A 14401-nucleotide genomic window follows, 5' to 3' on the forward strand; every position below is an offset into this window, starting at 1 on the left:
TGGCTTAGCATAATGCTCTCCAGGTCCATCCATGCTATTGCAAATGGTAAGAATTCCTTCTTTTTTACTGCAGCGTAGTATTCCATTGTGTAGATGTACCACAGTTTTTTAATCCACTCATTTGCTGATGGGCACGTAGGCTGTTTCCAAATCTTAGCTATGGTACATTGTGCTGCTATGAACATAGGGGTGCATGTATCCTTTCTTATTGGTGTTTCTAGTTTCTTGGGATATATTTCTAGGAGTGGGATCACTGGCTCAAAGGGGAGTTCCATTTTTAGTTTTTTGAGGAAACTCCATACTGTTCTCCACAGTGGCTGCACCAGTCTACATTCCCACCAGCAGTGCATGAGGGTTAAAAGAGGCATATTTTAAATGCTCAGTGTCTGTGCTCTCTTCTTATATCAACCAATAACTATAATGAACTAGGTGTAGAGTAAGATGTTTGGATTACAGTGGCTACTCATTACTTACTAGCTCTGTGATTTAGGTACATAGATTTAACTCTTTTAGCTTTAGTTTTCTCATCGGTGTGTGGAGAAGTGAAAACTTTTAAAGTGGCCCTAGCCGGTTTGTCTCAGTGCATAGAGCGCTGGCCTGTGGACTGAAAGGTCCTGGGTTCAATTCCGGTCAAGGGACATGACTGGGTTGTGGGCTCCATCCCCAGTGGGGGGCATGCAGGAGGCAGCCAATCAATGATTCTCTCTCATCATTGATGTTTCTGTCTCTCTCTCCCTCTCCCTTCCTCTCTGAAATCAATAAAAATATATTTTTTTAAAAACTTTCCATTTGATTTAAAAAAAAAAAAAACTTTTAAAGTGGAATGTCCTTCCCAACATGCCCCATAACAGCCATGCATTTATTCAACAAATACTGCCTTTGTTGAGTGTCTGCCATGAGCCTAGCACTGTGGGTCTAGGCACTGGGAATAGTGGAAAACAAGACAAATAAGGTCTGAGCTCCTGTGGATTTTTACTTCAAAAGGGGAAGTAGACAATAAACAAGTCAGCCAACTCAATAAAGTAGATTTCATAATAGGTAGTCCTTTGGAAGGTAAGGAGGAGCAATTTTAGACAAGATAGTCAGGAAGGGTCTTTCTGAGAAAATAGCATTTGTTTTGAGACCCTAATGGTCAAAAGTATCTGGATGTGGAAAGATCGGGGGAAAGAGCATTCTAGGCAGAGTCGATGGCAAGGGCGAAGGCTCAGAAGCAGGAAGGAACTGGGTGTGTTTGAGGAAGAAGGCCAGGGGAGGTTGGTATCACGTGAGTGTTGTCCCACTACCTTCTCAAGGTTCAGTTCCTCTATCTCAGTTATACGCAATTCATATGGTGGGTGCTGTTGGTGGATTAAATTAGGCAGAAATGATGGTTATCTAGAATTCAGTTTTCATCCATTTCCAAGTCTATATGCAGGGGTGAAATTGTATCTCCCACTGAAGGCAGCAATTCTCAATTATCCAGGCAGCTGGATAATAATTCTGTTTGTTGGTAATAATACTCAAAGCTTCCAGACACTCAAAAGATCTTCTAATTCCCCGTTCCTTTCCCTCACCAATTGTGTCGTTCCGCTGCCCCTTCTGCCTCACGTGGATCATGACACCTCCCGCTTCAGTTCTGCCTCTTTCCCGATCCACCGGGCAAAAGCCACGGGTCAATTGTGAGTTTTTGTCCTTTTCCCCTAAACCTATTTTTCCAGAAGGTTAAGCCTTCTTTTACTTCCAAGGCTAGTTAACAAGCCTCTTTCCCCCTTCCTTTACAGATCGTTTAAGTGATCAACTATATAAAATATGAATTATTTTCACTTAACCGTCTTATAAAATCATTTCAATGTGTTCACATTCCACAAAATTATAATCCATTTTCAAACGTTTGTTGCTAATTCATAATATTTTATTTCTTTAACTAGACTAAAAGCTACTTGAGGTCAGGTATCATTTCTTAAGTGCTTATCATCATCTTGATCAGTGAATCAACATCATCTTATAAGCTTGTTAATATGAATATTTGCACAGGTTTTGATTTGTCAGTCTGAGGTCAGGTCTGCATTTGAATTAAGCTCATCAATTGATTCAGAAGTTGTATTTACATGAACTACACTTGGACGTTCATTACTTGCTACTTTCACACAAGACTGAATTACCTTTCCAGTAGTCATTCAATAACTACCTAAAAATCACTTTATCATAATAATGTTCTAACAAATAGTACTTATTAATAGTTTCTTCTATTAAACCCTCTAAGCTAGTTGAATGTATTGATTTGTTAAAAATCAGTAATTCAGGTAATTTAAATATTCAGGCAGTCCAGACCTATTCCCATTGTTCAACTGGTACTATGGAACCATATGACTGCCTATTTCTCTTCTGGAATCTTTGTAGTTAAAAAACACAAACATGGCCCTGGCCCATGTGCTCAGTGGTTAGAGCATCTGTGCACCGGAGGTTCTCGGATTCGATTTTTGGTCAAGGGCACATACCTGGGTTGCAGGTTTGATCTCCAGCCCTGACTGAGGTGTGTGTGGGAGGCAACTAATAGATGTGTCTCTCTGACCTCAATGTTTTTCTCTCTCTCTCTTCCATTCCCTCCCTCCCTTCCATTCTCAAAAAAAAAAAAAAAAAAAATCAATGGAAAAAATATCTTGAGTGAGGATTAACAGAAAAAAAGCTTGAGCAAGCTTGATGATCATTATCTGTGATAATCCAGAAAATAAATAACAAGGGAAAATAAAATGAAGAATAGAAACTTTGGGAGATTAAAATTTTTGTCTCCTCTGTCTTCCACATTTTATAATGTGCTTGTATGTAGCACTAAAAGAAATTAAATTTACTTTCAAGCTCCATCAAAGGATTTCTTGAAAACTTGTTTGACTTGTGAGTGGCAAGTCCAGCTGGGGTCGAGGTGGGGGGGTCATACCACAGTCTCCAACTAAGCAGTGTACGTGTTTTCTGTGGCTCACAGATGTTCCAAGCCCGTCCCCTCAGAGGTCATCTTATTTCTTATCTTATCTCTACTGCTTTGGACCTTTATTTCAGGCTGCTTAAATCCATTGTCCAGTTTACTAAGAGCCTTTTGGTTGTAAAATGTGCAAATTGTAAATAGGATGAGAGTGTATACATAGAACTTTTGTGAAAAGACAGTTGATAAAGGGAAATGTTACAGGTTGAATTGTGTACCTCAAAAGATATGTTGAAGTCCTAACTCCTTACTCCCCCCACTTCCCACACCTGCCAACTGGCAAATGTGATCTTACTTGGAAATAGGGTCTTTGCAGATGTAATCAAGTTACAATGTGATCATACTGGATTGGCCTGGGCCCTAATGCAATAACTGATGGCCTTATAAGAACAGGGAAATTTGGGCACAGACACCCAAGAGGAGAAGGCCATTTAAAAACCTAAGCAGACATTGGAGTGATACATCTATAAGTAAAGGATCGCAAGGACTCTGGCAACCAGCAGAAGTTAGAATGGGCAAAGGAGGACTCTTCCCTGGAGCCCTCAGGGAGAGTGTGGCCCTGCCGAGACCCCGATTTCAGACTTCCGGCCTCCAGAACTGTGCCAAAGGACAGTCCTCTTGTTTAAACCACCCAGTTTGTGGCACTTCGTTATGGCAACCCTAGGAAACGAATATAGGAGATTTTGATTATTATTTGAAAACATCAAGTCTTGCTCTAACAGAATGTGGACCTATCCTAGTCAGGAAGTATGGACATTTTAACAAGAGAATGGTTGAAACAGTGACTTTGTTGACTCTACCATCTTGTGTGAATATGCTAGCAGTATCTTCACTAGTCACACTGTCTCCAGTTTCGGCTCAACTAATCTAGTCACACTGCAGCCAGAGTGAGCTTTCTAGAATCTAATCATATCACCCACCTGCTTAAAACCTTCAGTGCCCCCCCCCCCATGCTGCCACAGTAATACCCACACTCTCAAGTGGCTTCTCTCCCCACTTACCTATCACCATTTCCCACCTCACACTGCTCTTCATTCTCTGCATGGAACAAACTTCTTCCCTTTGGCCTCATTGCTTGGCCAACTCCTATTTATCCCCATGTAGATGCCTTTCCTGCTTACTTGCCCTCCCACAGTCTGCCATAACTTCCCTGGCATAGCCCTGATGTCCATCTTAATGTTCCTTCCTGTGTTCTTCCCTGTATCACCCTATGGCCTTGCTACTCAAAGTGATGTCATAGACCAAAAGCATTAGCTTTACCAGAGTTTGTTTAAGAAGCAGAATTGCAAGACCAGCCAGCTCTCCAGCATCAGATGTGCATTTTAACAAGGTGGCCTTGTGCACATTGAATTTGTGAGGTACTGATCTCTTCAATGCAGCTTCCACGGGAGAGGGGACACTTGTCTCCCCAGAGCCTACCCCAGTGTCTGTTTAAATAAAGAGAGATTTAACTGATCAATGTATGAGGCTGATATAATGTTAACACCCATGCTCTACAGGGAAAAACAACAACAACAAAAAGTTCTCTTTTATCTGAATAAACAGATTCAGGTTTACAGCCTATATATATCTTCACAGGCTTCCTTAAAATTCCCCCCTTATTCACCTCTCATATTTTCTTCCTGTCAAATCCCATTTCTGCAGGAAATATATGACTATTCTATTACTAATCGCATCTGCTATTTTGTTTTTCAGTATTTTTTTTAACACTGTAAAGGACAACACAGGCATAGCTGGATTTGTACTGTCATTTTTTAATTTGGTCCATGAAGACTGCTATCTGGTAGTAGTTAAAAAACTGTCATCCTCCCCAGCCCTGTGTGTGTGTGTGTGTGTGTGTGTGTGTGTGTGTGTGTGTGTGTGTTATTTAAATATTTCTTTATTGATTTTAGAGAGGAAAGAAGAGGGAGGGAGAGAGAGATAGAAAAGCAAAAAAGAGAGAGAATCATTGATCGGCGGCTGCCCGAATCCCAGGAAAGTGCCCTTGACCGGAATCGAACCTGGGAACCTTCAGTCCGAAGGGCAAGGCTCTATCCACTGAGCCAAACCAGCTAGGGCTGTGTGTGTTTTTTAAACAGATAAGAGGGGATTCCAGAAAAGTATACAGTTAAGAAAGCCCTTCACGCTCAGCTTCGAATTTCCTTAGTCAAATGTGAGATCTGAAAGAGTTTGCAAACTGTCTCAAATCCAACACCTTAAAAAGTCCTCCATAAGCAGCTGATTCTGACCCATCTCTGAAGCCCACCCCCCACTTGCTCCTCTTTTTTCCTCTCTAAATTGAATTTGCAATTCTCTAAAAGGCACAAAGTTGCCTGAGGTTTGTATGGGTCACGTGACTAACAACCTTTTATCATGATAATAGTAGGGGACAGGATTGACACACCCTTTGTACGTAAACAGGACAGAATTTGTTTTTGTTGTTGTAGTTGAATGTATTCATTGCCTTACAGCGTGCACGATTTGATCAGAAGTTTACTAATTTATCCAAGCAGGAAGTTAATGGTGTGCCTTGTGTATTAAGTTAGTCCAAAGGAGCCTTTCCAAGGCGGGGGGGGGGGGGGGGGGGGGTGGGCGCAACGGTGGGATACCTGGTTCCAGGTCACAGGTTTGGAGGCAGCCTCTCCTCCGTGCTTCCCATATCACGTGCTGAAAAACTCCCCGAATTCTTTTAATCTCAACATGTTTACCACACTCAAAACTAAGTTATTTAAACTCAAGAGTAGTTTTGTCCCATGCTTATAGCGTTGTCTACACCTCTGCAGAACCAAGGCAAAATAAATACTTGCAGGTTTGTGTTGATTGAATGACTTGAGGTAAATAAACAACCCTGCTGCCTACTGGGGCCAGATAAAGTAAATGAGAAAACAAACAGCAGGGAGTGTGGCGAGGGGAGCTCCCGCCCCAGGTCTCCCTAGGGAACAGGCGGCCGCCGCTCCTAGTCCGCTCCGCACGTTTGGGAAACGGATCCCGGGTTGTGAGAGCCTCGGATTTTCCAAAGGACGCCGGAAACCCCAGCCTTAACGACAATGTCTCAATTTTAAATGTTGGCAACCCAATTCAAATGTTCAAAAGACATTTTGCAGACAATCTTGGGAACCAAACCTAATACTTCTAGGAAGCCACGCAGCTCTAAGCAGCCAAGTTGCAACTTGTGCGTTCAATAGCGCGGATAACAGGAGAACGCACTTCCTGAGAAACGGTGGTTCCCGGGAAGGCTGCAGTGGGCGGGGGCCGGCCGGGCTCAGACCCTGGCGCTGCATTCTGCCCCTGTGAGCTTCGTCTCGATCAACCTCAGTGTCGCACCTGTAAAGTGGTCATGATGGTGACGAACCGCAGCTTCAGGGATGCCTGGCGGACAGGAGACACTGCCTGCTTAAACCCTTAGCATTAAGCGGCTCTCAGTGTAAGCAGACCGAGTTACTCCTTCTCTTCATAATCATGAAATCAATTATTCAAGGGCCAGCCAAACCTCATGCAAATAACTTCATATTCCCAGATATCTCACGTTTCCCTGCACAAAAGCGCTTGCATGTTTTCTATATGATGGGATTATTATTATTTTTTAAATGTTACTAAGCATCCAGAACGAGCAATTGTGACCCGTCCAGAGGGAATATGCTCAACTTTTTAAATTACAGTCCTGACTCCGGGGGCCGAGAACTAATCCCCTCCCTCTCACATCCAAACAACAACAACGACACACACACATACACACCCCTTCCAAATCAAAGCGGTGTTTGCTCGGGTTTCAATTTGTAGTTAACTTGCCAACAGTTTCCATCTCTCTTGGGTAGCGCATGGCCTCTGGCAACATCCCTCCAGCTATTAAAGCTCTCTTCCAGTCGCTTCCCTGAAACTACCCACACTCTCTAAGTGTGACACCTTTCCTTCGCCAACTCCGGCCGGGGCTGTTTACAGAAGTCTCTAATTGCGCATTTATGATAAGGACCAAGCTCCCGGCCTCCCCACCCTGGACTTTCCAGCCGGGAAAACCTTCCTCCTCGCCCGACTCCGGGGGACCCGGCGGCTCCTGCAGCTGCCTCAACTCCGGGCGCCCGCCCAGCCTCGGTCCGAGCCCGGCGCCCCCAGCCCCGTTTGCTAAGGGAGAAATTCGGAGTCTCGCGGGCCGGGGCCGCCGCGGGTTGGAAACGTGTCCGGGCAGATCGCGCCAGGTGGAGCGGTGTTCCTCCCGGGCCCCGGCCGAAGAGCGGCCGGCGGGGCGGGGAGAGGGGCGGGGAGGGGGCGGGCCCGGCGTCTGGTTTCGCTACGTCACTGGGAAGTCCCCATAAGATGAAAGCGCGGGCCCTGGCCTTTTCCCGGACCTCAGAGGTTCTCGGGCGCGCACCTAGTCGGGTCTCCGATCTGATCCGGCCTGTTCAGCCCGGTCCGCCCCGCCCGCCCCGCGCGGAGCTCGCCTCCCGCAAACTCCAGGTTCGGCGACTCGGTTCCCGGGGTCGGCCGCAGAGTTGTCGCCGGCTGCCTGGGGAGATGCCTGGGAAGAAGGCGCGTAAGAACGCGCAGCCTAGCCCTGCGCGGGCCCCGGCAGGTAGGGACCAGATGGGGCGGAGATCCTGGCCGGGGCGAGGGGGCCGGGACGGGGTCGAGGTCTCTATCGGGGCTGGGTCAGCCCGTCTACTCGGGGCCTCAGGGTCTGGCCTGGTCTGCGCCCTTGCACGTGCTTTCGGGGCGCCTCGCGGAAGTCCTTCGGGGGGTTTTATCCAGGACCGCGGAGACGGCGAGGGAGGGACCCAGGTTTGGGACTGGGATGCAGCGGTATCTCAGCGGGTGCAGAAAGCCTCTGCGCCCGCCTTCCATCCGCACTTGCCCTGCCCTGGCCACGGGGAAGAAAAGTGCAAATGCGGGTGCCAGCAACCAGGAGAAAGTCATTGTCACGGCAGGTGGGGACGGGAGAAGCTCTGGGCACTACCTGGCCTCCCAGCGATTCCTAAGACAGGCCTCCTTCTCCGGAGTCCTGGACCTTGGAGGGCCCGGCGCTAGGCGTGATCACACTCTCCACCCGCAACGCAAACAAAAGCGGAGATAACGCTTGGTATGATCACAGCTCTTCCACAAAGGACTCACGGAGGGTTGTGGGGGTTTCGCAGGGACCACTGCATTCAGGAGCCCAGAAATTCTTGCTTCTTTGTAAAGAGTTGTTCTATAACATTTTAACAATCTTAATTAGTTGCGGAAAGGGGGTAGGAGAACCGAAGTTGGTCCCCAATCCATCCATTCCTCCCCCTACTCCCCAAGTTGCCCATCAACTAACTTTTCAGATCCGACCCCCCCTCCCCACGCCTTATAAATCTTATCAAACAAGGCTAGGGGGCGGTATCAAAGAAGGCAGCAAGGCTTTGAGCTAGAAAATCCGGGTGGGTCATACTGCTCTTACATCAGCAGGTAATAGCCTCCCCATCCCCCTGTTTTCAACACACTTTCATTTTATAGAGCCCATGCGCCAGCAGGCAAAGGAAGTGGTGTATCGGCAATGTAGCCAGGGCTAGGTTGGCGCCAGGCTGCTCTCCCTGGCTCTTGCTTGGGAAGGGAAAATCTTTCTGCCTTTGGTGATGTCCAGTAGTTTTGACCGTGCTTTGAAAAGGCGCCTCCTTGGAAGTTTTACCCAGGACCAGGGAGATGGCGGCGAGGGAGGGACCTAGTGCATAACCTGCACCCATCCAGCATACTTAGTTCCCCATAACAAGGGACTGGAGAAAGGTCCCACGTAAACTTGTTTAGATAGTAACACTTTTAAAAAAATTGAGACATATGACATATAACATTGTATTTTAGTTGTACCACACAACGGTTTGATACATGTATATGTTGTGAGATAATTACTACAATAGGTTTGGTTAACATCCATGATTACCATTTTTTAAAATTAATACCTTTATAGATGTGTAACTATAACAGAGACGAAGTTTTTCTTTCTTTTGAGCCTAACTAGGGTCTTTGCAGGGTCTACTTACCAAGTAAACCAGATTGCAATTTGTAGTCATGGTTTTTAATGTTCATAATCATGATCTTAAAGTAGACAAAAGACTCCGAATTGCTCTTTGACTTTCCAAGAAAATTTAAATTATGATCAATATAGATTTGATGTCAATTTTACTTAAAATTTACTTGGAAATTATATTATAAATATCATGTTTCTTAAATTAATATTCAGTTAATTACAGTATTTCTATTCTGAAAAGTAGTAAACATGTGAATTACTTATATTCCACTTCACTCATCTCCCTAAAGGCAATGGATTGGTAGAGGTTGGGTTTGTTGGAAGAATTTGGCTTAGAGTTAACATTTAAGCTTCTGAATTATTTTAGAGAGCCCTAACTGTTTGGCTCAGTGGATAGAGCTTCGGGCTGAAGGGTTCCAGGTTTGATTATGGTCAAGGGCATGTACCTTTGTTGCAGGGACATCCCCAGTGGGGGGTGTGCAGGAGGCAGCTGAACGATGTTTTTCTCTCTTAGATGTTTCTAATTCTCTATCCCTCTCCCTTCCTCTCTGTTAAAAAAATCAATAAAATATACTTTAAAAATTATTTTAGAGAATGTGGACTTACTTTTGGAAAACAAGTGTATGAATCTTTTATGAGAAAATTTCAGAGTTTTTTAAATGAAGAATACATTTTAGATTTGCCTATTAATGAGGGCATAATCTTAGCTATGAATTATTGCCACAAAATTTAAGTCCTAATTGAAAACAAAAGAAAAGAGTATAAAATTTGACTTCCATTCCTCCCACCAACTTTAAGTGAGAGAAAAAAGAATGACACCATCTGAGGCCAGCAACATCTCACTGTGGTGTTTGACATATTAAATGTTTGTATTTGCTAATAAGACAATATTTGCCTCGTCCAGGATGCTTTAAAAAAAGATTTCAAAGTAAATGTCTTCGTTCAAATTTTCTTTTTTCTTTTCTTTTTTTTTGTTTGAGTCACAGTGTGTTTGTATATGTTGTGTGTCTGTGTGTGTGTTCCATCTCACATACAGAAAACAGGTGTACATAAAGCTCACAGTAAGAGGAATGCTTCACGGGAAACATACCTCGTCAATCTTGCTGGCTGTATGTTGGAATGTTGTCAATTTAATTTTGATGTTTTGCATTCTTTTTCAGAGGCTGAAATTGAGTGTGCCCTTCAATTAAGGAGAATTGGAGACAAAGTGAATTTCCTGCAGAAACTTATGAATCTAATGTACAAACTCTTCGGCTCAGGAACCTGACTGCTTCAGACGCCTTCTAATGAGGCGACTCCTTTAAAGCTGGATTTACCATATTTCATCAGTTAGTGGCCAGAGACTGCATTATAATGGAGAAGAATGTGAAGGAGCTCTTACTTGCTTTGGGATGTCCTTGGAAATGAAGATGGAATACATCACAGTGAAATTCTGTTGGAGTTTTCCCAGAAGTCATTTGTTTATTTTAAAGCAAGAATTGAAGAGCTTTGAAAATATGGAATGAAGTATTACACTTTTTGTTTTTGCTTAGAGAATTGTTTTAGTGTTTTTGTTGAAGGTTGGTGCCCAGCCTAGTGTAAGAAGAGTTGATAAATAACTAGAATGTTTTGGCAGGGGCCAAAAAACAGAATATGTTCAGTGTTTATTTCTACTTATGGATGACAACTCCAGAACAATGTATAATATTTGGTTTATATATATTATCTTGTTAGAAGTCAATGTTTCATTCTGAGAACACTGAATGTTATAGTGAATGTTGATTTCATAGGTCACTACAAAATATAAAATTTGATAAAAAATTTTTTTTTTTACTTAAAATGTGTTACTTCTGTTCAGAATTTGAAAAAATTTGATCAAAGTATGATCAAATTTGGTGCCAGTAAAATTCTTAGGTTGAATGTTAAAAGATGAAGAACATAGAGATTTTGGATAATAGAAAAAAAAGTGAATTTTATTTTTTACTGCTGTAATTAAAACTTGGTAAAACAAATATTCTAAAGTAATTGTTTATAAGAAAATGAATGTTTCTCAAGAAATTTCTAAAATCTGTAAAATGCCCCTTTCCACACTAATCACTGTGAATTCTATAAGGAGTGATTTTTAAAAGAAATTAAACGTGTTTTCATAATTAGGATATACTTTTAAAATTATTTTTTAATAATAGTTTACATTCAATATTATTTTGTATTAGTTTCAGGTGTAAGGGATATACTTTTTTAAAAAAAGGAATAGATTGCTCATTCAGAATGAAAATCTTATGTATAAATATTGGATTTTAAGCGATTTTCATTCTGGGTGATATATATATATATATATATATATATATATATTAAATTAATTTCCATTAAAGTAATATGTAGATTCTGAGAAAGCTTTCATGCATTTCATTTTTTAAAAAAAAGACCAGTCTATGAACAGTTTCCAAATATATATAAAAACATCATGATTGAATTTCATCAAGAAAAATATTATTTATTTTACCTATTTATAATTAAAATATTTTTTGTTTAGTTTAACAATTTGTGTTAGTTGAAGTTACAGTTTTAGGTTATGAAACAAGGGTTTTATTGTTTTTTTGTTTTTTTTACAAGGGTTTGATAACTACTTGAACTCCTACAATAAGAATGTTTTAATATAGGCCAGCGATTTTCAAGCTTTTCCATCTCATTGCACACATAAACTAATTACTAATGTTCTGTGGCACACCAAAAAATATATATTTTGCTGATCTGACAAAAAATAGGTATAATTTTTATTCATTCACATCTGACAGCTATTGTTGTGTTGGCTGTTGTCATTTTTTTATTTGACCATCTAAGGGAAAAGAGGTCAGTGTCCCTGACTAAATAGCCAGGTATTGCATGTTTTAAAAATTGTTGCAGCTTACTGGTTGAAAATCGCTGATATATAGACTATAGTCACTTTGATTAAAAAAATACCTCAGTATCTACTTTTCTTCAGTATTACTTACATCTGTTAGTTTGTTTAGTTGCAGAGATATTTTGTGTGTATCTGCCTAGTGGCAGGTCTATTTTGCCATGTGGATATTTATGGTCTGTAACTGTATTTATACATGTATATATACACATGAAAGTGGATACTGTAGCTATAAACCATTAAAAATTAATATCATTCTTTTCTGTGTTTATTTCTTTATCATGTAAACTGCTGTGTGTTCATTACATAATCCAAATATTGTATTTTAACTAATTTTCTTTTTTAAAAAGTATATTTTTATTGATTTTAGAAAGGAAGGGAGAGTGAGAGAGACAAACATGGACACTGAGAAAGAATCCTGCATACACCCTACTGGGGATCCAGCCCACAACCTGGGCATTTGCCTGACCATGACCTCCCCCAACCATGACCTGTTCATAGGTGGATGCTCAACCACTGAGCCACACTGGCTGAACTGTATTTTAATTAATTTTCACCAGCATGCACCTTCTGATGGAACCATCCCCTTGGGTCCCATTCTGTGATAGGAATAGAGAAGACAGGCGCACATGGCATGATTTGGGTTTTTTAATGTCTTGCAATAATTCTGCCCCCTCTCATTCCCAACAGCATAAACTGTCTCTGCTGTCCAGAGACTTACACTTTAATTGGGATAGAAAACAGTGAAAAATAGGAAATTAATGCCAGGTCTGGAGTGCCTGACATTAATGCCCATCTAGTAGCCTACCTACAGAAATTCAGGATTAATTCAGAAGTATAGTGAGCCAGCTTGGTAAGAGGGACTTCTGTATGGTTTACTTTTAAGTGACATGCAATCTTTCAGTTCCCGCCCCCAGCAGTAAGTATTGCTGCATTAGAAGCCAGTCATGTGCAGAAGTAGGTGTAACGGAGTGGTCTTCCTGTTTGAGAATTGAAAGGATATCCCCAGTTTGTAGCTTTGATCTAGGAGCCGCATCTTCTCCCTGCCCCCACCCCCGCGCTCAAAAGTCTGCTGAAATCAAGGAAAGTAAACTGTCTCCCTTAGCTGCGGAGGGAGGGAGAGAACTAGCTGCAGGGGGGAAGTGACAAGGCGAGGTGGCAGCTAGAGAATGTGATGAAGGGCCGCGGAGAAGGCGACAGAAACCACCGGCTCCCCCAGAGGAAGGACTTTGTAATGCAGGAGCGGAGGAGAATGGCCTCATAAAAGGTGGGGTCAATCTGCATTTGATTTGAAAGACAGGGGAAGAGGAACTCCTGTCTTTAAGCCTCTGCTTGGCCAGAATGGAACCGTCGGTACTAATTTGCTAAAAGGACCTTTGTTGTTGTAATGTAAGGAGTAACACAGCAAGGCTTAGATGTAATTCATAGGCGTTAGGTATGAGAACTAGGTAATTTGATAACTGTATTTTCAAAAGTAAGATAGTGTGAGTCTTTTTCTTTATATATATATTGATTTCAGAGAGGAAAGGAGAGGGGGAGAGGGATAGAAACATCAATGATGAGAATCATTGATCGGCTGCCTCCTGCACGCCCCCTACTGGGGATTGAGCCCAAAACCCGGGCTTGTGCCTTTGATGGGAATCGAACCCAGGACCCTTCAGTCTGAAGGGCCGAAGCTCTATCCACTGAAGCAAACCGGTTAGGGTGATAACTTTATTTTAATGTCAAATAATTTCCAAGATATCCACATAACTGTAATTGTATCTGATGACTGACAAAAAGTTTCTAGGAATTAAAAAAATACTTTGACTTGCATCTATACTTAAAAGAAAATCCCAAAAGTAGTCGGTATATTTGAAAAAAAATTATCTCTGTCTATCTATCTATCATCTATCTATCTATCTATCTATCCACCCATCTATGAACGAATAAGTTCTTTGGTCTAAACATACCTTGCAGTGATTTGGGTTTTTTTAATGTCTTGCAATAATTCTGCCCCCTCTCATTCCCAACAGCATAAACTGTCAAACTCCTCAAACCTTTGTCAGAGGGAGTGACTCACTAGGAAGATAATTGACACCCTGAAAAGTGAATGTTCACTGGGAGGGATGAGGTACACACAGCACCCACTTTGGACTTTCAAGGCAACATCATTTGTGAGCTGAGTAACCCTGAACAAGGCAGCTTGTCTGAGCCAGTTATTCCTCTGAAGTCAGGATGCCCAGACGAGGTCACTTGTTTGCAAGAGAAAATGAGATGTCAAAGGGGAGTGAAGAAGGTCCCCCCACCACACCCCAGTCCCCTAGTCCTGCTCCTGACCTCATTTCAGACAGCATAAGAGAGAACTGGAGTGTTAAAAAAAAAACAACAATAGGGGAGTGCATGTAAAAAGCCCCCCCACCTGCCAACATCTATTTTCTAAATTCTTCTCCCAAACATTGATTCTAAGTCCTGGAGCAGATTGGGTGGGAACTTCTTGGACATGTGTTTTCTTAGAAATGAGAATTGCACATGCTCACTGGCTTCCCTTATGCCAGGCACTCTCTCAGGGCTGCTGCTTCTATATATGTAGCTGAAAATAGAACTGGGTCACCTGACAGAACACACCCGA

General features: G+C 42.3%; 1 protein-coding gene across 1 annotated transcript; it reads left to right on the plus strand.

Moving 5' to 3' along the window:
* Positions 1–7283: 7283 nt before the first annotated feature.
* PMAIP1 (phorbol-12-myristate-13-acetate-induced protein 1) lies at positions 7284–12042 on the plus strand. Its single transcript, XM_079783457.1, has 2 exons — positions 7284–7502; positions 10073–12042. Exons 1-2 carry the CDS (start codon positions 7445–7447, stop codon positions 10177–10179), a joined length of 165 nt encoding a protein of 54 aa, XP_079639583.1. The 5' UTR covers positions 7284–7444; the 3' UTR covers positions 10180–12042.
* The last annotated feature ends 2359 nt before the right edge of the window (positions 12043–14401 follow it).

This window comes from Cnephaeus nilssonii, assembly GCF_951640355.1.
Source record: "Cnephaeus nilssonii genome assembly, chromosome: 11".
In the NCBI taxonomy this organism is placed as follows: domain Eukaryota; kingdom Metazoa; phylum Chordata; class Mammalia; order Chiroptera; family Vespertilionidae; genus Cnephaeus; species Cnephaeus nilssonii.

Coding starts and splice junctions, on each gene's coding strand:
- PMAIP1 (XM_079783457.1), top strand. CDS start 7,445: ATGCCTGGGAAGAAGGCGCGTAAGAACGCGCAGCCTAGCCCTGCGCGG. Junction 7,503..10,072: donor CCCTGCGCGGGCCCCGGCAG/GTAGGGACCAGA, acceptor ATTCTTTTTCAG/AGGCTGAAATTGAGTGTGCC.